The 22,341-nt window shown below is 36.1% G+C and overlaps 1 protein-coding gene across 1 annotated transcript; it reads left to right on the forward strand.

The window, feature by feature from the left end:
• The first annotated feature begins 18,692 nt into the window (after window positions 1-18,692).
• Window positions 18,693-21,789, forward strand: LOC131032690 (putative wall-associated receptor kinase-like 16). Its single transcript, XM_057963729.2, has 3 exons — window positions 18,693-19,808; window positions 19,909-20,089; window positions 20,174-21,789. The coding sequence occupies exons 2-3, from the start codon at window positions 19,915-19,917 to the stop codon at window positions 21,376-21,378; spliced, it is 1,380 nt and encodes a 459-aa protein (XP_057819712.2). The 5' UTR covers window positions 18,693-19,808; window positions 19,909-19,914; the 3' UTR covers window positions 21,379-21,789.
• Window positions 21,790-22,341: the final 552 nt, after the last annotated feature.

The following is a 22,341-nucleotide window of genomic DNA, read 5'->3' on the forward strand; positions in this document are numbered from 1 at the left end:
CAATCGATTGAAACGGGGATCCATAATGGATTCTTCCACATCTGTTGAATGTACTGAAAAGTTGTCCATATCATCATTGTGTGTATCATTGTTGTTTGTAGTGTCCATGTTCTCAACATTTGGAATGTTTCTATAGGCATCCATGTTAGGTAATGTAGTATGATCAGAATTGAAAAAGATGTCATTGTCATACTCATAAGAACTCATGTTTGTGGACTCTTGAGCCTCTTTAGTTTCTCTCCTAGATTTTTGAATACGGGTTTCAACCATGAACTAGGTATTGACCGAGATGTGTGAGACTAGATGAAAATGGAAAAAGTATGGAAGACCAAGAGTTGGATGGAATGTAAATGAATATGAGGTGTACTTGCAATGTCCAAAGTGTAAGACCAAGTATGTATGTAGTAGAGTAGGTGTGACTTCCAAAGAGAGGGTAGTTTCTCTTGATGAGGTAAGTTGACCTTGACTCTAAGTAAGACCAAATGAGACCCAAAGGTGATAGACCTTGATGAGGGACCACTTAGAAATGTGTTGTTGTATGTAGTGTGTTGACAAAGTATGATGAGGACAAGCAAGTGACCTTTTGACTCAAGTTTAGACAAATGTGAATGTAATGCAAGGTGTAAAGCAATGATGTACTGTGTGAGACCCAAAGACAGGTTGAATGCTAGATGAAAACCTAGAGAAATAACCTAGGAAGCTCAAGAATTTTGAAACTGACTATGTTTGTTTGCTAGACTGTAAAATTTTTTCAATTCTGAACATAGACGTGCCTGTATACTTCACAGATGCGATTTCCTGACACAGACGTGGTTCTGTTTAACACAGACGAGTTTCTGAGATTTTTTTGTAAAATTGCAATGTTGATTCTCGAAACACAGACATGTTTCTGCCCTTCACAGACGTGGTTATACAACACAGATGCTATTATGTTAGACATAAACGCATTTCTGCAAAATTTGTGCAATTTTTTCCAATCTGTGAAGTTGTTTTGTTGTGACCAAATCTGATTGTTTGACTATTTTTTGTGACAAGAGGACACAATGTTGATGAGGACTCAATGTTTGCAAGTGTTTAGACTCAAAATGACTCCAAGAAAAGTGTGTTGTTTGATGTAAAAATGTTTTGCATACACTTGAAGACACAAAAGACACAATGTTTTGTTGTTTGGTCTTGAATGTTTGAATGTTTAAAATAAGTCAAGCATAATTCTTATGGTTGGCCAAGACAATAGTTTTTGATCCCACATGGGGTTTTACCCTTGAGGCTACACTATTCAAAGTGGATACTTAGATGCTTGACCTCACTGGCTCCACCCTCGACACTCACTTCTTGGGTCAGCCAAGCATCAGTCCCCATGAAAACTCCCCGTGGCAAACTTTGTATCTCTACTAAGAACTGTATGTGTGTGGGCCGCTACCATAGGTCCGACCTCTTGCCCCAACAACTAGAAGGATTTGGGCTTCTAAAACAAAAAGGTGCTAGTAAGGGCATCCACTCGTGTGGCCATACATGCAACACTTTCAGCTCTATTAATATAGAAGGCTCCCAGCCGGTAGGGGTTACGCCCTACAACTGATCAAATAAATTTGATCAAACGGGTTTATGGGGAGACATAGTGTCGGTATGAACTAATCAGCACACGTTATTCATAGTTTTCACCATGAATACAGTTATTTATAGTGGTTTGGAAGAAGATGGTTTTTCTTTTGCTACCACTTGGGTCATTCTCTTCTCACTAGTAGTCCTAATGACCACATGGGAAGACAGGCCCTTTAAAGATTAAACAAAAAGAGCCTATTTCTCAAGACACAAAGGACAATGATTCAATTTTAGTGCACCAATTGAAGTGTTTGCTAGTCTATAAAGCACACAAAAAAAATCAAAAACCCTTGCCAAGGACCTGCAACAAAGATTTATTAGTAGTTTGGATTGTTTGAAATAATCACCCCTTCCTGCAAGCACACAAGTTAGGTAAATTTTAAATCCAAAAGACTTTGTGAAAATAGGGGCCTTCAACCAAACGATTTTGCTTTCAAGACAAGCTGCACCAATTTCGTTAGCTAGATTTGAAGATGTTAGCTCAAAATAAAACCAAATGACTAAAACTTGAATCAATAAACTCCAAAAATGAAATCAATGCACACAGACACGGTTACCCCAGACACAAACGCGACTCTCTGACGCAGACGTGCTTCTGTGAAATACAAACACGGTTCCAGAACCTAGACGTGATTTCTGGACACAGACAAGTCTAAAAACATCGTAGATGCGACTGAGGAACACAGACACGGTTTTTGAAATCTGCAAAATAAAATATTGTCGAGGACATAGACGCGATTCCAGATGTCACAAACACGGAAGAAAATAAAAAATGCGATCTGAAAGTACACAGATGCGAAAATATCAAAATGTTGTCGAAAATCTCAGATCTGCAACTTCAAAATGCAATATCTGCAATAAGGATGTTAAATGCAAAAGGGACAAGGGTCCCACCGGGCATGCCAAAATGTATATGGTGAAAATGGATAACAATAATTATGATATTGAATGGCTAAATGAATTCAACCACAAAACCCTAGCCTAACAACAACAAAGATCCACCATAACATATGAAGATTACCTAAGACAATGCAAATCAAATGAAATCACAAAGATTATACCATCACATGTCCAATAGGGTTTGGATCTCCATTCTTCCTATCTCCATTGATCTTGCTTGATATATTTGCTCTCGGATTTTATGTGCATAAGAGCTCAACAAAGAATGGAAATGTGGTTGCAAGTAGGATCGCATATGAAAAATGTAGTGTAGTCAAGTGCATAAATTGATTAACCAGGGTTTGATAATGAAGGAAGCATCTCCTTATATAGAAGACACTATATAAAATGGAGGGATAAGATTGAGAGATGTAAAAGAGGTCAACTATGATTAGAGGGTAGGTAAAGAAAATAATAAAATAATGAAAGGGGTAGGTAGAGGAAATAAGAAAAAAATGAGAGGGTAGGTAGTGTATGAATTAAGAGATGAATGACATGTGTCATGGGTAGAAAAGGTTAATGAATTAATTAAATAAATAAAGATTTATTTAATTAATAGAAGGAGTGGGATCAATTAAATAAATAAGATATTTATTTAATTTAGGAAAAGGAAAATTTAAATAAATAAATGTATTTATTTAAATGAGAAATAAGGCTAGAAGAGGATAAATGAATTAATTAAATAAATAAAGATTTATTTAATTAATAGAAGAATTAAGCTTAGATAATTAAATAAATAAAATATTTATTTAATTAGAAATGACAATTTTAGGTGTCTACAACCATAATCCATAGTCAAATGTTCCTTTTAGATATCTAAGAATCCATTTGACAGCTACCAAGTGGGATTCTTTTGGACTTTTCTGAAAACGAGCTACTATGCCCACTGCATGAGCAATATTAGGTCTGTTGTGCACCACATAGTGCAACTTACCAATCATTGACTGGTACTCCTTTTCATTTACCAGTGCTGAATCATCTTCCTTAGTCAGTTTACATCCAGTCACCATTGGTGTACCAACTGGTTTGTTGTCCTCCATGCCAAAAGTCTTCAATACCTTTTTGACATACTTAGACTGGGTAACAAAAATGCCCTCTTTCATTTGCTGAATTTGTAGCCCAATGAAGAACTTTATCTCTCCAATCAGAGACATCTCAAATTCTTTCTTCATTTCATCTACAAAAGTATGGCTCATTTCATTATCTCCTCCAAAGATTATGTCATCTACAAATACTTCACAGATCAGAATCTAATCATCTTCAGATTTCAAGTAGATGTTGCTATCTTCACTTGTTCTTTGAAATCCAATCTTCACAAGATAAGAATGTAACCTTTCATGCCATGCCTTAGGTGCTTGTTTCAATCCATACAGGGCTTTGTGTAATCTACATACCATGTCATTATCTTCTCATAGGGAAAACCCATCTAATTGCTCTATATATACTTCCTCTTCAAGGATCCCATTCAGAAATGCAGACTTCACATCCATCTAATATACCTTGAATCCCATAAATGCTACAAATGCTAGCAACATTCAAACACCTTCTAGTCTATCCACATGAGAAAAGGTTTCTCCATAGTCTTTGCCCTCCTCCTGAGCATATCCCTTGCATACAAGCCTAGCCTTGTTCCTTATAACTGTACCTTCTTCATTTAGCTTATTTCTGAAGAACCATTTGGTACCTATAACATTTTTGTGTTCGGGTCTGGGTACCAAAGACCATGTTGCATTCTTTTCTATCTGGTCTAGCTCCTCTTCCATTTCTTTAATCCAATCATCATCTGTAAGTGCTTCTCTAGAAGTCTTGGATTCTAATTCAGAAATCATGCAAGAGTTTTCTTTTACTTTTCTTCTTGTGAGTATCCCTGCATCTTTATCTCCTATGATCTGCTTTGGATCATGATGCAATTTTACATATCTAGGAATGATTCTAGATGGTTCTTCTTTCTTTTCCTCTTCTCCTACTTCTCCATCTTCTTCTTCTCCTACCACTTCTTCTACTGGTACAGGAATGTTGAGATCTTTGCTTTTTTCTTTTGTAATCAGTTCCCAGAAAGCTAATCCCGGTTCATCTTCAGCTTGCTCATTGCTGGTTCCCTCAGATTTCTCTGGTGATTCATCAACCTTGACATTGATTCTCTCAACAACTTTTGAGTTCTATTATTGTAGCACTTGAGAGATTTGCTCTTAGTGGAATATCCCATAAATATTCTTTCATCACTTTTAGCATCAAATTTTCTCAAATGCTCACCTCTCTTGATATAACACTTACTCCCAAATACCTTAAAGTAACTCACAGTGGGAGTCTTCCCGGTCTAGTACTCATAAGGGGTTTTATCTTTACCTTTCTTGATAAGTACCCGGTTCATTTTATAGACTACAGTGCTCACCGCTTCTCTCCAAAAAGTGTGAGCCACCTTTCCTTGGATCAGCATTGTTCTCGCCGCTTCAACTAAAGTCTGGTTATTCCTTTTTGCTATGCCATTCTGTTGTGGTGTCCTTGGGGCAGATAGCTTCCTCTTGATACTGCAATCTTCACAGTACTTGTTGAATTCATTAGAGGTGAATTCTCCTCCCTAATCAGTTCTTAGGCACTTAATCCTTTTACCACTTTCTGTTTCTACTAATGCTCTGAAAGCTTTGAATTTTCCAAATGATTTAGACTTGTCTTTCAAGAATGTGATCCACATCATTCTTGAGCAGTCATCAGTAAATATCATAAAATACCTATCTCCCTGAATACTTCTAGTTTTCATAGGACCACACAAATCTGTATGCACAAGGTCAAGTAAATTTTCTGTAGAAAAATACTTACCTTTAAAAGTTGAGGAAGACATCTTCCCAAGTTGACATTCTCTGCACAAAGAATTCTTAGGTTTGTTCAGCAGAGGCAGTCCTCTTACCGCCTTGATCTTACCGGCTTTAACAATATTGTCAAAGTTCATATGACAGAGTCTCCTATGCCATATCCAACTGTCATCAAACTTAGCCATCAGACACTGGCTAATCTTGGCATTCAACTGAAATAGGTTACCTTTGGTCTGCTTACCAGTAGCAATAAGTTCACCGCTCTTTCCAATTATACTGTAGATTCCACCTTTGAACTTCAGAGTGAGTCCTTTGTCATTGAGATGAGAAACACTTAAAAGATTATGCTTCAGACCTTCTACCCAGTAGACATCATCTGCACTTCTCTTTCCATTTAGTGAGATGGATCCTTTTCCTTTTACCAAGCATGGTGCATCATTGCCAAATCTGACAACACCTCCATCATATTCTTCTAGAGATAGAAACTTTCCCTAGTCACTAGTCATGTGGTGAGAACAACCACTATCAATGATCCACTCATTGGAGTTGTCAATGTGAGAGACAAGTACTTTCTTGTCAGACACTTCTTCTTTTATAGCTACAAACACTATATCTTCACTCTCTTCATCCTCCAATTCTTCATCAGTAACACCTCCATCTATAGCAACAAGACAATTTCTCCTATTTCTTCCTTTATACTTTCTAAACCTCACTGGTTTATCCTTATTATCACTGTTAGGGCAATTAACAACTATATGTCCTATCTTGTTGTAGGAGAAACATTTTAGAGGAAGCTTACCTCTGTATTTACCTTTTCCTTTTGGAAGTCTTTTAGCAAGAAGAGCTTCAAACTCCATCAGAATCTCTTCATCATCCATATCTCTGCATTGTCTAGATTCATAACTGGTACAAGTTTCTTTTCCTTTTCTAGATGGTGCAGTAGATGCTCTAAAGGCTGACTCAGTCTTCTGAATGCTACCATCATAGCTATTCAACTCATATGCAGTCAACTTTGCAATGATAGAGTCTAAGGATACCTTAGTTTTATCGATGAACCTCAGTTCTTGGATATCAACAACTCTGATTGCATAGATAGGTAACAATGATCTCAAGACTTTAATGACAATAGTGGCATCCTCAATCGTTCCACCAGCACTTTTGATATCTCCAACCACAGTTTTAATCCTGATGCCATATTGTTGAATGGTCTCTCCTTCAACCATCCTCATGTCTTCAAATTCTCCTCTAAGGCTCTCTTCCTTAGCTTTCTTTACATGCTCATCACCACCATAAACGGTTTCCAATGCATCCCATACATCCTTAGGAGTGTCCTTGCCTTGTACATCAATGAACTCAATATCTGACAGGTTGCTGATAAAGGCTTCTATGACTTGCCCATTTTCTCGAATCTCTCTCTTCTGATCATCAGTCAGAGTGCTAGTGGGAATCACATAAGCATTCTCAACATAGCTCCAATGTTGAGAAACCATACTCTTGATGCAAATCTTCATTCTATCCTTCCATATCTTGAAGTTATCTCTATTGAACTTAGGACCTTCCCTCTTCATCATTACAATAGGATCTTTTACCTCAAGTAGTTAAGCTTATATCACCAAGGACCTAGAGTTTCTCTAATACCAATTGATGAATAATGATGAACAACAAATACCTTAACTGGTACTAAGAGGGGGGGAGGGGTGAATCAGTACAGACAAAAACTTTCATAACAACTTACTAAGTCAAAGCAATATCAACCGGTTGTCTTCATTATTGAACTTAACCATGGCAATATCGGTTAAACACAGTGAGACTTCAGACAACACAGATTGAAAGGTCTGAACAATTCAACTATGTTTAGTACTTGATAACAACTTTGCCCATGAACATATGCATGTGGTATACCAGTATTACCATAACCTAATAGCTCTACATGCGTAGATACTAAAACACATAATACTTAATCAACACATGAAAAATGCACAACTCATGACACACAATTTTTTCATGTGGAAACCCAAATGGGAAAAACCATGGTGGGGATGAATAGCCACAAGCTTGTCTTGAACTCTTTTGAAGGTCGCCTTGTTAGGAGCCTAGTCCGATTAAAAAATTTACAGTAAGGTTCTACAAGGAACCGATCCTGTCAAAGATCACCTAGTTAAGGGATGGCTATATACCCTGTTAAAGGTTGAAACCCTGTTAGAGGTTACCTCACTAGAGGATTTGAAGAACTCAATGATCTTGAGTCACTCGGTTAAAGGATTTACAATAATCTTGTTAAATCTGCCCAATAAAGGGATTTTCCAACTAGTTAAATGGTTAGAAGACAATACGTAAAACTTTGATCTTATAGTAGTACTACATGCCAAGGGAGATCCTTTTCAGTTCCTCTCCTTCTACAATCACACTTTGTAGGTTTCTCTTACTAGTCTGGCAAGTATCTCATCACTTGGATACATACATAACATTTTCCAACAACTGACAACAACAAACATCATCAACCTTATAGACAATAGTTAGGTCAGTAGCATAAAACCTAAACCCTAAGCATCTTAGGTTAACAATACAAGCGGTCCAATCTCGACCGTCCAAACACTTTGCATAGAGCAATACAATTTTAAATAGATCACAAGACAATCTGCATCATCCATTCTTCACCGCACATGGGAATCAGTAACCCATCACGCTTTCTTCTCATACCACTGAGAAGAATGTTCATTCCCGAGGTAGACATTTAATGCAGTCGATCTCCACATGCAAGATCCTCAAGGGAATCCTTCATGTGCACAAAATTGACTTCGCACCTCGATCTCATCCTTATTTCTTAGCTAACTTATCATAGAGTATCATCATTTACATCGAACAAGCTGGATTGCAAAACCGGAAACCCTAGAGCTGAGACTACCAACCGATAGTCATGCTTAGTGAAACCCTGATACCGGTTCACAACATCTCTTCATACCTCTTCATACTGGTGTACTTTCTTGACAATATACTTTTTCACCACTTCATCATATGCCAACAGTGATCCATTAGTTTGGATTCTCAAATCCTCCAATGAGGTTACTCCTAACAGGGTAGTACTCTTAACAAGGTATAAGCTTCTAATCAAGCTTTGGGATCTCTAACAAGATTCGCTCCTAGCAGAGCACTTTGTAGACCTTAACCGATTAGTTATCTATTACTGCAGATAGTTAACTTGTGAGTTCCACCTCACCGTGGTTTTTACCTATTTGGATTTTCCATGTATAAACACTTGTGTTATGGTGGATGTTGTTATATTATTTTGGATAACATGTATTTTGTTTAAATGTTTGGTTAAGTTCATCTACAAGTTAGTGTTTGAAGTAGTGTTTTATTTGGTGTCACTAGTTCACCCCCCACTCTCAGTGCTTTTCAAGTCCATCATAGATATGTAGATATTTCACATTTAATGCTAAGGTTGCTTTAATTCCAGCTATAAGAGCCTCGTATTCAGTAATGTTATTGGTCCACAAGAAATTGAAATGATATGATAAAGGGATTGGTTTCCTTTTAGGAGAGATTAGGATAACCCTTGCCCTCGATCCTGTACGACACCTAGAGCCATCAAAATATAATTCCTAAATATCATCAATCTTAGTAGAGAAAATGCATTCATTAGGGAAAGACTCCATGTTAGGTAGGTAGAAGGGTGAACAAGCGTCAACTAAGTGGTCAGTTAACGCTTGACCCTTTATTGCCTTTTGTGAGACTTAAGGTCAAACTCGGTGAACATCATAACCCACTTTTCTAAGCATCCTAAAAGATCAATTTTAGAGAAAAGATGTTTGAGAGGATCAAATTTAATAATAACATGGACTTTAGCATTCAAAAGGTAATGCCTTAATTTCTGAGTTGTAAAGACTAAAGCAAGGCACTGCCTTTCTATCGCATAATATTGGACATCATAATTGAGCAAAGTATGACTTATATAATAAACTAGACATTCTCTACCATCCTTATCATGTTGTGCCAATAAGGCTACAAGAGCATGAAGGGAAGCAACTATGTATAGTAGAAATGGTTTAGAAGGGTCAACGGGATAAATAATAGGAGGATTGACCAAATAGGTTTTTAGGTCTTCAAATGCTTGACGACAAATCTTATTCCATTGAAAGGTGATATTATTTTTAAGCAATTGAGTAAAAGGAAAGGTATGATCTGCAAGTTGAGAAACAAACCTATGAATAGCTTGGATCTTCCCTTGTAAAATTTTAAGTTGAGAAACATTTTTAGGAGGTGGCATATTAACAATGGCATCTATCTTTTTTGTATCCACCTCAATTCCATGATGTGAGACTATGAATCTTAATACTTTACCATTATCCACATCGAAAACACACTTTCGGGGATTCAAGCACATGTTGTATTTACGAATTCTTTCAAAGACTTGACAGAGGATCTTAACATGATCTACATGAAGAATGAATTTAGCTAAGATGTCATAGAAATACACTCCTAAAAACACCAATCTGCATAAATAGAATTCTAGTTCATAGCACATAAATATTTCATGCAAAGGATTTAAACATCAAGAAATTGAAAGGAAAGAAAAAAAATTCACAATCAACCAAATGAACTAATTTATCACAATGAACAACCTGTGACTTAAAAATGAGATGAAAAATTTAAAGGTTATCTAGACAATAACACAATAAACTAGCTCTCAATCATGAATAAGAAAATGAACTCCAAAACTATGAGGCATAAGCTGATAATTTTATTCAGTATTCTATAATAAAACTGCACAAGAGCTACAAGAATGTATTCTCTGCTAAAACCAACAAGAGAGTGATCAAGAACTAGTGAAGAAAGATAAAACTTTTTCACTTTATACAAAAACCTTCCAAAAAGTAGAGGAAAGATGACTCCAGAATGACTCAAGATGAACTCCCATTGAAAATATCTTTTTCTTAAAACTGATCCTCGAGTAGAAATAAAAAGCCACCAAAATAGGCTTAAAATCATGAGAAAAACTCATGCAAACTTGCTCTCAAGCTTAAATCGGGCCCAAAACTACCTGATGACTTCTCCTCATTTAGCGCTGAGTCCACCTGGATGCTACCTTGCCAGCCACTAGATCGCCACTTCACCTTAGCACTTTTGACTGGACCCACCTCTTCCTGGGCTCACCTTGTCGCTAATTCGCGATGGATAACCCGACAAGTTGTTTCCAATCGCGACATAGCAACAACCATCAGATCATCTTGGACTTGTACGACCCTTATCTCACTTGGGCACTCACCCTTTTCCATACGTGCTTTGTCGCTAAGCTGCAGGGGATAACTAGTGAGCCTCTTTCCATCGCGGTATAGCAACAACCGCTAGATCCTTCGCATCACCATCCGATCTTCCTTGATCTGTCTGACCTTTACCTTGGCTGATCTGCTCCCTTCTGCCGTGTGTCACCACATGTCAGCCACTGGTTCGCCCGTGAATCCACCCATCCTGCAACCTCGACCTACCATGTGTCTTTGGTTCTATTGGCTTCTTCGATATTATTCTTTCGGACAAACTTCCTCCCTCAGCGAGCTGTTCACATGTCTCATCGATACAGTATTTTCATCAATACTTTTTATTTTATCAGCAAGACCAGTTCTAATTTCTTTGATGTACATTATGTCGATTGAACTGATGCTTTCAATGAATCCTTTTAGAGATCCATTGCGGCCAAGGTCTGTTCGATAAGCCACTCTTTGGTTTGTCTATGCATCCGGATGGCCACCATCTAGGTGCCACCTGTCTACCACCTATCCTTGGTCTTATACCCTCTAATCCACCACGTGGCACCCCCTGATTGGCTCTAGGGTTCCTGTCTTGACACCTTAGCACGGCCTCACTAACCGTTGGAATGAAGCTCTCCATAACCATCTATCTTAACTCCTTGCATTAACTGCTAGGCATAGTCCACCGTTAGTGGTTTGTCACCATGTCGCAAGGAATAACCGTCACGCACCTTTATGTTTCAGTACAGCGACCACCGTCGAATCATCTGTGATCACCGTCCGATCTGCCTAACTTGCTCAACCTTTAATTTCTTCTCGCCAGCCTACCGCAAAATTTGGACGCCTTGAGATGCACACGCATGCGGGGTCCATTGGGCCACGAGCCACTTCTTGCCAAAATCCCTTAAGCTTTGACACTATAGTTATATGTGTTCTTATATTTAAATGCGAAAAACTCCCTCTGCACTACCAATGTGGGATAAATGCTTCCCCTTGAAAGTTCCTTTCTTTTGTAAACCCAACTTGGCACCCAAGTAAAAAATGCCTTACACAGGCTGATTGCATTTGTTTTGAAGTTTCTTTTACCTTCCATCAGCCATGAAGGGGATTTGGCGATACACTTGCCAAATGAATTTGCCTGAAGGTTTGATAAGCCACACCATTATTGAAAGTGTACTGGAGCATGAATATCTCTGTGATCTATTTATCTTTGTAACACCCATCTCCGTCAGCATGCTGGGCTCAACCCTCATTGGAGCCACGTTTTAACCCACATGTTGTATTTTAGTTTTCCTGTATCTGCACATGAAGCAAACAAGTTTTAAAAAAAAGTGCATATCTGATTTCTTGCTGATGATTTGACCTGATATTTGCTGATTTGCTTGACACTTTTCAATATGAATGAAAGCAAGGCCTCATTAGGCCACCAAATTTAGCATGTCCAAAAATTTGGTAACAATATGTCCTTTATCAGGATGACAACATGGTGATCAAATCAAACATGTTAACATGTGGCAAGAAACACAAATAATTTGAAGATTTCATTATGTGTTGGTCTCAAGTCTTGTTTTTCTTTTGATTTCGTTGTGTGGTGACATGTCTTTTAGATTTTCTGGGATGTCTCTGACTAGAGACTCTATCTCTAGGATGTCTTTGACTAGAAATGCAAGGATGGGATATGTTGACCTATTATTTTTTTGTCTCTAGATTGTCTCTCAGTAATGCTATGACTTGTCCAAGGATATGAGAACGTTGTGAGTCTGGTGTGAACTAGGGTATTCCTTGTTTGCAACTCTCTGATCTCCATGCAAATGGGTACAATGACTTTCTGGGTCGAACCTACACCTCAATTGTCATGTCCTATTTTCCATAATAAATCTCAATGATGATAAAGCACAAGAAGCTCTTTCACTTCTATATCTTCTATCTTCCATCCCCCTTTCGTGATTGACCTCCATCATCCTTCCTTGGGTCCATGTACCCCGATATCACATGACTTAGTATAATGACACACCAAAAATATCTGCATTTCATGTAGTTTCCACCTACATCATCACATGATAGCATATCTCATTTCATACATACATATAGATATCACAATTGCATCACATCTTGCATATATCATTTGTTACTATCTACATCTACGTATAAAAAGATAAAAGAATAAAAACATATTGCATTTCATTACACACATATTTATATTCATATCATAAGCATCATAAAATCATCATCATAAAACATATAGAAGCATCACATAGGAACACATGCATATAGCTCCTGTAAGGATGAGTCATCTCATATATATATACATATCAAAAATCATAAGTGATACAATGATGTCAAAATCACATGGCTACAAAATCACCCAAAGGTGTCTACATCATCATACAAAAACTGATACAACCTGGATCATCTCATCTGTCACCTCCTGTAGACCCTCCGGGACCATCTTTTCACCAAAGCAGTTAACAGTCTTGGCTTTTCCCAAATCTTAGACATATACATAATGTATCTCAATCCCATTGCCTTGATAGGGGCGTGGTCCTCGGTAGTCAAATCTATTTGTAATTGTTGTGTCATAGGGAATTGTTCTCTAGACTCAGTCTAGGGTAAGTAGTCTTGCATTCAATCAAATCAATCATGTCAATCCTAGTGGTACTCATGTTCATCACGTAGTGCTTCTTCTTATCCTATCCTAGGCTAGTGGTACCTATATCCATCACATGGTGTTGCTCATCCGGCTCTATCCTAGTGCTTATGTTTATCACATGGCACTGCATTCTAGTGTATATGTTTACCACATTGCACTATATCCTATATTGCTAAAGCACTCGCTGGATTTTATCAATTTGATGACTTATCGTACACTTAGCTTAGTAAACCTACCTCTTGTAGGGTACCTATTGAACAAATCCTCTCAGCAACTTATACAATTGGCAACGTATGTTTATCACAAAATTATCAATTCTAGCCTTGTTTTTTAGTTTGTCTTCCCTAGGGCACTTGTTTGAGTGAATCCTCTCAACCGCTTATCCAATTGATAGCATGTGTTCATCACAAAACTATCAATTTTGTCCTTTTAAGACATAGACACGATTATGTTGATTCCTCTTGAGTCAGTCTTTTTCTTGTGTGACCTTGTCACCCTATCCTATCAATCCATTTTACCCTTTCTTTCTTATCGAGAGATTGTATGTGATCTTTTCAAACATTTTCATCCAATCTCTCGAGGGGGCATATCATTCCTGTCATGGGGAAACTTTGTATCGGTTCATTTTATTTTCTTTGAAACAACGCGACAAGCTACATTGTCTCAAAGAGGGGCAAAATGTAGACAACTAAAATTTTCTTGTTTAATTAAATAAATATTTTTATTTATTTAATTATTTAATCCTAAGTCTTCTATTAATTCATTAATCCTCTTCTAAGCCTTTCCTCATTTAAATAAATATTTTTATTTATTTAAATTATCATTTTTCCTAAATTAAATAAATATTTTATTTATTTAATTGATCCCACTTTCTCTATTAATTAAATAAATCTTTATTTATTTAATTAATTCATTAGCCTTTTCTATCCATGACACATGTCATTCATCTCTTAATTCTTACACTATCTATCCCTCTCATTATTTTCTTATTTCCTATACCTACCCTTTTATCCTAGTTGACCATCTATCTAAAGTTACACCTCTTAATCTTACCCCTTTATTTTCTAAAGTGTCTTCTATATAAGAGGATACTCTCCTTCATTATCAACCCTAATTGTCTAAGCATTCCAATTGTCTAATCAATCTTAAATGCAATCAAACCTTTTTGTAACCTAGATATCAACCACATTTCCATTCTTTGTTGACCTCTTGTGCACACATAAAATCTGAGAGCAAATTTATCAAGAAAGATCAATGGATATAGGAAGAATGAAGATTCAAATCCTAGTGGACATGTGATGGTATAATCTTTTTTATTTTGTTGATTTGCATTGTCTTAGGTAATCTTCATATGTTATGGTGGATCTTTGTTGTTGTTAGGTGAGGGTTTTTGTGGTTGAATTCATTTAGTCTTTCAATATTATTGTTTCTATTATCCACTTTTCACCATACACAGTGATAATATAAAAACTAACGTGATCAATGTGTATGTTCATAGGCCAAATTCAGCCCAATTTCCATAGGTCTTTAAGCACAATAAAAACCACATCAAACACTTTCTTATCCTAAGGTCAATGTTCTCATGGGGGTAACTTCAGGGGAATCTCTGTCAACTCAAGTGTAGGGACACCTTGAGGGGTGTATTCACTATTTTTTCCTTTTTCGTGAGTGGACAGCTAGGGGCCTCAAGGATTGGAAGGATGACCCTATCACCCTCTCCTTGGAAAGCTACAAGTAGCTTTTGCTAAGCCGAGGATTTTTGTCTCATCACACGGGAGCCTTATGGTGAGTGTCTTGGGGGGAAAACCATCTATCTTCTTTCACTAAAGCTATTGCGATGTTCAGAAACAAAAAAAAAGGGGTGGGCCACTACACTAAGGTGTTTAGCGAGGGGAACTTCTATGGAACTTGGTGTCTACCCATGCGGTGACAACTCATTCAAGAACCCACAAATCCTTCTCCACACAAGTGCATACACATAGTGCAAATACTAGGGAGTACCGTCGGTGTAGATACATGTCACCAAGGCATCGTGAATTTCGCCTAGCATATTAATTTATATAGTGGGTGGAAGAAAGTACTGCTTGGGTCATTCCCCTGTCACCGGCCTTATGGGCTTGCTGGGAGGGCAGGCCCTTCTACCTAAAAAGAAGATGATAACAATTTCTTTTACACCCAATGACCAATGAAAGATGAGGTGAGTTCAAATACTTTTTTAATTCATCTTTAGTGTTCCATCTAAACACAAAGCATGCCAAAGGCATAAAACAATTCAAACAAGCTAAGTGTCCCCAAAATGGAATAAATATGTGAGCCTAATTAAACTTGAAATAAAAAAATAGACAATCATGTAGAAAAAATTTCAAATAGTATTTAAATGGAAAATGCGTAAAAACCCAAATTATACACATAATTTAAATATTAAAATATTAATAAATTAAATTTAACATCAATTTTTTTTGAATTGAATAAAAAATAGGTTGTAAAAATCACAAAAATACGTCCAAATGGTCGTCAAATTCAACTTGATAACCCAACAGTTGAGTTTGCAAATAAAACAAAAAAAAAGGACAAAAAAATCGTTTTGTCCCCTGGTTGGGTGGGCGCCAAGGTTTAGGGCCCAAGTGTTAGGCTAAACTAAGTTCGGCCCAATTAAAATAGTTCAGCCAAACAAGTCGAGGCGACCTGCCATGTGGCACCAAAAAGGCCACTTTTTGCGCATTTTTGCCAGATTCAACTTCTAGCTAATTTTTCATCAATTTGAACTTTTTTGAAAAGAAACAAAAATACCCTTTTGTAGATCTCGAAGTCATAATTCCGATCATATAATTTTCTTGCTATTTTGATAATTTTGAATATTTTTTATTAATTAAACATTACGATTATATTTTTAAAGTAAAAAAGAGGTTGATTAGAAATTAAAAAATAAATATTAAATAAAATTTAAAAAAAGTTAAAAAATAATTTTTCAAAAGACAAGAGAATCTTCTCGAAACGGGTTTTTTTTTGGTAAATTATAAATTTACTAGTCAAGAAGTGGCGCTGACCAAAAACTTTCAAATTTAGCTATTTTGGACTTGAAAATAATATAATGAGAAAAAGATACATCAAATTTTTTTTTAAAAATATTTAACTTAGCATATACATGTTCTCTACTTGGGAAAAGAAAATCAGAAAAAAAATAAGTCCGTTTTCATTTTCTTGTGTGGCGCCGACTAGAGCCCCTGATTTTCAGCATTTTTCAGCAATGAAAAATCTATAAAAAATTTGAAAAATAACAGACATAAATTTCATTAATATCTCTACATTTGGTTAGTTTACATCATTTCAAAATTCAATTTAGAAATGTCACTTTTCTGCGATCGAAGTTAAACAATTTTAATTATGTTGGCCGGTGCCTTTATAAAAGTGTGACACAACATTTTACCCTGTAATAAAATAAAGATATAGGTATATATTTTTAGGAAAAGAGAGAGAGGAGGAGATAGATAGATAGAGGAAGATAGAGGTAGAGATAAAGATATAGGGAGAGAAATGTGATATAAATAGAGCTAATGGGAGAGATAAAGATAAAGAGAAAGATAGGGAGGTAGGAATAGAGAGAGAGGGAGTGATAGAGAGGAAGATATAGATAGTAATGTAAAGGGCTATATATAACGAGAGAGAGGGAATGAGTGAAACAGAAAGAAGGTGATAGTGTGAATTATTAGAGAGAGGTAGAGAGATAAGAGAGGAGAGATATAGATAGAGGGAGAGATATAACCATCTATCTTGATCTCTATCTTTCCCTCGCTCCATCTCTTTAGATATCTATATCTCACTCTCTCTTTCTAGATCTCTCTCTCTCTCACTCTTGGTTTTATGTATTTTTCAGGAAAATATGAGTGTGCTATAATATTCTCACATTTGTATTTTTCTTGAATATTTTCATCATTAGGGCCAGATTTAAATTGGGCATTGTTTGACTTATATGCGAATGCCCAAATGTGTGTTTTACATAAATTGATAAAAAAGTGTCTAGGTCGTTGAGCATTCTCTCTATCAAATTTTCACATCTTTCAATATTGATTTAAAAAAATGCAACAATAATATCAAGGTCTTTCTTTCATTTCTAGCCATGTAATTTTCCTTACATATTGAATATGTTAAGATTTTAATGTTTAATTTCTTTTTTTTTTCATTGAAAACTTATGTATAGTATTTATGGTTTGGTTTTGTATCTATTCATAGAAATTTCAAACTACTTATATTTTTACATTTTAGACTCTATTCTATACACATTCCAAAAAATTGATTTTCAAATATTTTTTAGAAAAGAAAAACTCATATTTTTATTTATCAAGACGTGTCCTTTTTGAAAAAAATGGGGTGCACTAATAAAAGAAATCTTATAATATTTTGAATAATGGGATTTCAAACATATTGTTCTGAGGTCTCAAAACAAAAAGGGATGGCTCAAACATGCATACCATGGTGATGTCCTTTGAATGTCTAAGATATTTACTTAACACGTGTGCTTGTTAATATTATGTTCTTTTAGATACATTATCATTGTGGGATTGACATGCACCTCAAAGTCGGCGCAAACTATTATGGTGAAATTAGAATACCCATACAACTTTCCATTTACTATTGTGACTATTTTGGAGAAATTGCCTTGATATCTAGACATATTGATAAATGAAATGATTTATGCAATGTTAAATCTCTTACCTAATCCAAAGTGTCCCAAAATGTTAACTCATTTACTACTCTGTATTTCATAAATTATATAAACACAAATACATTTCTAATCATAGCTCACTTACTAGTGTTGTTTACTAAATCATATAATTAATTGTTTACTTTCTATTACCTTTGTGTTTGTTATCATCTATGGTAACCTAAAAACATATAGTCACAAATACAAAAGCACTAATTTTTTTCCCCTCCAATTTAATCTCTCTTTTTGACAAACTTTACAATTGCCAAACATAACTGAAATACATGAATGAATTTAAACATTGAAACACAAAACTAAGTAAAAATTACATAAATATACAAATTCCATCATTTCAAATATTAACGCCCTATACTCCAAAAATGTCATTGATATATTAAAAATCCACAATGTTGGCACTATTGAATAAAAAAAAAATTCCAATTCTAAACTCTTGTATTTTAGGGAAGATCGGACCTATTTTTTTGGCCTTTTAGAATTGTTGAGGATCCTTTTCCACGATAATAAATTGGTGAATTTAATTTTGAAGAATGGGAAAAGTTCAACTCCTTTTATAGCAATTCTCTGTCGACTTAACGAAGTCTTCCCAAAAGGTGACTTTATTATAAAACTACTTGATTATCATAAAGATTGCGTTTCGAACTAAATTTCTTTTATTCATTATATGAAACTAGTTGAACACTTCACATTGTAGAGATTTTGTTTGTTTCTTAAATCCTGGTTGCTTTAATTACCACTAATTTTCTCTATCTTCCATTGAATAAAATTTTCTTGAATGTTTGTCAGCGTTGAGGGGTAGGCGAGGATATTTCGCACAGCCTTCTACTCTGGCCCAGTCAACCATGCACTCTGCTATTTACTTCAACGCGGCTGTATCATTCCTCTATATCTTCTTCTTCTTGTGATGATTGGGTAGGCTGTTTTGCTCAAAGAGAAAATGCTGATCCAAACACACATTCGTTGCGGAGTCCTGGTTCTAATTTGTCTCTGTTTGTGGGGCTTTACCCGTGCTACAAAATGTGTTCCTGAAAAGTGTGGTTCCATGAATGTGAGTTACCCATTTTGGATTCACAATCCTGATTGTGGATACCCTGGTTTTAATATTACATGCATGAGGGATGAAGATACTGGGATGATGGCTCTATTTCTTCCTACCTACAAGGGTAAAGATGTTGATACTCTAAATCTGACATATTATAAAATTATGGATATCGATTATACGGGTCACCTTATCATGAATTCGACTTCTCTCAGACAGCAGTCGTGTAATAATGGCAATAGTCCTGCAGAGTTATTTCAGGTCCCTAAACTTGGGCCTTTTAGCATCTCCATGTCTAATAAGTTCGTGGTTATTGGTTGCAACACATTCGGTACCTTCACGTTTGGGAAATGGGGAGAGGCTAGATGTGTATCAACATGTGACCCTCAGAATGAATCTTGGACGTTGAAGAATTTCTTAAAAAGTGCTCCATATTGTCGCCATGGCTGTTGTGAAATTACACTTCCAAATAACTGGTACTGGATAAATTTCACTGGTGGAGGTGTGTTTTATTTAAATGGTGATGAAAAATGTGGCTTCTCCACCGTATTGGATCCCTCCACCTTCCACGTATATAACAATAAAACAAGCCTATTTTGGGGAGATGGGCTGAAGGCTTATTATGGTCTCCACCTTAACTGGGGTATCGGCGAAGATAATTGCTCCATGGCTAAAGAAACTGGTAAATATTCTTGCTCCATCGACGCAGAATGCATTGACTCCCCTTCACCTAGGGGGCACGTATGCAAATGTCATCCTGGGTATGAAGGAAATGGTTACTCTAAAGGCACAGCATGCACAGGTACATTTCTTTATTAGAATCATTATTAGCATCATTTCTCTTTTATAAATAGTCATATTTGTAATTTCAAAGCTATTAACATTATGATGTGAATGTTCAGACATAAATGAATGTAGTCATACAAACACGAATGTGTGTTGAACAAGAGGATGGAGGAATATGCCAGAATTTGCCAGGTTCCTACAATTGTTCGTGTGCAAAGGGATACAAGGGAGATGGCTTTCAAAACGGGACAAGATGTGCATCCAAAAGCTCTAACGACCTCAAATCTGCAATCATAGGTGAGTATATGGCGTCTCTTTCTATATTTTTAATTTCTTAAACAACTCAGTCGGTAAAAAAAATTCTGTTTGGTGAGAGTGCAGGCTCTGTTTCTTCATTTGTTGGAGTTTCTATGGTAGCTTCTGGACTATTTTGGTGGTGGAGCATAAGTCGTTTGAAAAATGCGAGAAAGAAGAACTTCGAGCAGAATGGCGGAGAAGAGTTGGAAAAGCTGCTCGTTTCCATGGGAGGGAAACAAAGTTTCAAACTGTTTTCTGAAAGAGAGCTGGAAATAGCTTCCAAAAATTATTCAATAAAAATAGGGAAAGGTGGCTTTGCAACTGTCTACAAAGGAGTTCTTCAGGACGGCACACCCATAGCAATTAAAAAAGCCGAATCAATTTCAAACAAGGAGTTCAACAACGAAATTGTAATTCTGTCCCATATTAGTCACAGGAATATAGTGCGATTGCTTGGTTGTTGTTTGCAAACCAAATCTCCATTGGTTGTATATGAATTTGTGCCAAATGGGACAGTTTTTGAGCATCTACATTCCAAAGAAAAGGAATTGTCCTGGGAGACAAGGTGGCAGATTGCCATGGAAACGGCAGAGGCGATGACCTATATGCATGATCAAGCTTCTCACGGCATTTTCCACAGAGACATTAAATCTTCAAATATTCTGCTGGACAACACATTCACACCAAAAGTAGCAGACTTTGGCATTTCTCGGCTACGCCCTTCAGATGATGAACACTTGAGCACCATGCATTCCTGTGGCACTCCAGGCTATGTGGATCCTGAGTTCAACAATACCAACCAGTTTACAGATAGGAGTGATGTTTTCAGCTTTGGTGTAGTTTTGGTGGAGCTTCTCACGGGTTTGACACCATTGGTGTCTACTGAAGGATCTCCCCGTTATCTGTATGACCGATTCCTCTCTGCCATTAATGGCAACTGTCTCACTAATATTTTAGATCATAAAGTGATGAAAGAGGAAAACCAAGGGCAAATGGAAAATATGGCAAGGTTAGCACAAGAATGTTTGCAAAAAGAAGCAAAATCAAGGCCGTCGATGAGAGAGGTAGTGGAGAAACTTTATTGGATAAGAGTCGCCACAAAACAGCCAAGGCCTGTCGAGCACACCAGTGATCTATACCAGACTGCGCTAAACTATCATACTTTGCCAAGTACCAGTGATAATGCAAAGGAACATTATTACAGCGTAGCATCTTGTTCAACAAACAATTCAGATTGTCCCACCACTACATTCTTTCAGATTGAGATGTCAGATAAGCATGCTCGATGATTAAAGCAATTCACGACCAAACAAGCAAACAAGGCAAGGCATTCTAAATTTCGTTTTTCTTTGTAACTGGAAAATGGCTCCGTCTCTAGCGATTTGCATTTGATTACAATTATATATGTTTTTTCTAGTAGCAGGCGTTCTCTACCTAGTTGATTGAAAAGTAGGTCATATCTTATTATCCTGGTGTGATGCAACAAATCATATTTACTCCAGTTATTTCTTATTTCATGCAATATATATGCATGCTTGTATTTTATAAACAACAGCTACTGCAGTTAGGACATGTTTCGTCTCCCATTATAGTTACATTTTGAAGTGTCCGAATGTACAAGAAGGGTATGATTGGTGCAAGGGAAAAAGTTGTAACTACGCACAATCTAAGTGCAAATAAATGCATGTTTTTTTATATAATTTGTTATCTACATTTTACATAATTTTTTTTTCTAATGCAATTAAGATATGTTGAAAAATATGCATCAAATGTACATTTTAAATATCTTTTAAATGTTTGTATAAAATTCTTTAAATATAAATATACTTGTGTATAATTTATAAATTCGATATGTAAAAAATTTAATATATTCATATTATGTAGTAAATATATACTTAACTGAAAAATATATAATTATCTACAATTATTAATATATTCAATTGTTTATCAGTGTTATTGTTTATGATATGGATATTTGATACAAGAGCATCGAGGAGTATAGGAGAAATCTTGCTTTGACCAAAAGTATTTATTTAATTTAGCTAAGTTTGGCATTTTCAATAAGGGCTAAATGCAACCTATCATATGTCTCCATGCACTTAGAAAACAGTCCAATAGGACATAAGGGATAGAAAATATTTAATATTTGTGGTCTATGTGTGAGGACAATTGTAATTTTCAAGAGTGGACACATTTTTCTATTGATGCAAAATCAAGAAAATCCCCATCTTGGCTTTGAAGTGGGGAAGGAG

This window comes from Cryptomeria japonica, chromosome 5 (genome assembly GCF_030272615.1).
Source record: "Cryptomeria japonica chromosome 5, Sugi_1.0, whole genome shotgun sequence".
Lineage (NCBI taxonomy): Eukaryota > Viridiplantae > Streptophyta > Pinopsida > Cupressales > Cupressaceae > Cryptomeria > Cryptomeria japonica.

Bases quoted from the DNA above. Each gene is read 5' to 3' on its own strand.
- LOC131032690 (XM_057963729.2), top strand. From the start codon at position 19,915: ATGAATGTAGTCATACAAACACGAATGTGTGTTGAACAAGAGGATGGA. The intron at 20,090-20,173 runs GTGAGTATATGG...GTGAGAGTGCAG, and splicing joins CCTCAAATCTGCAATCATAG to GCTCTGTTTCTTCATTTGTT.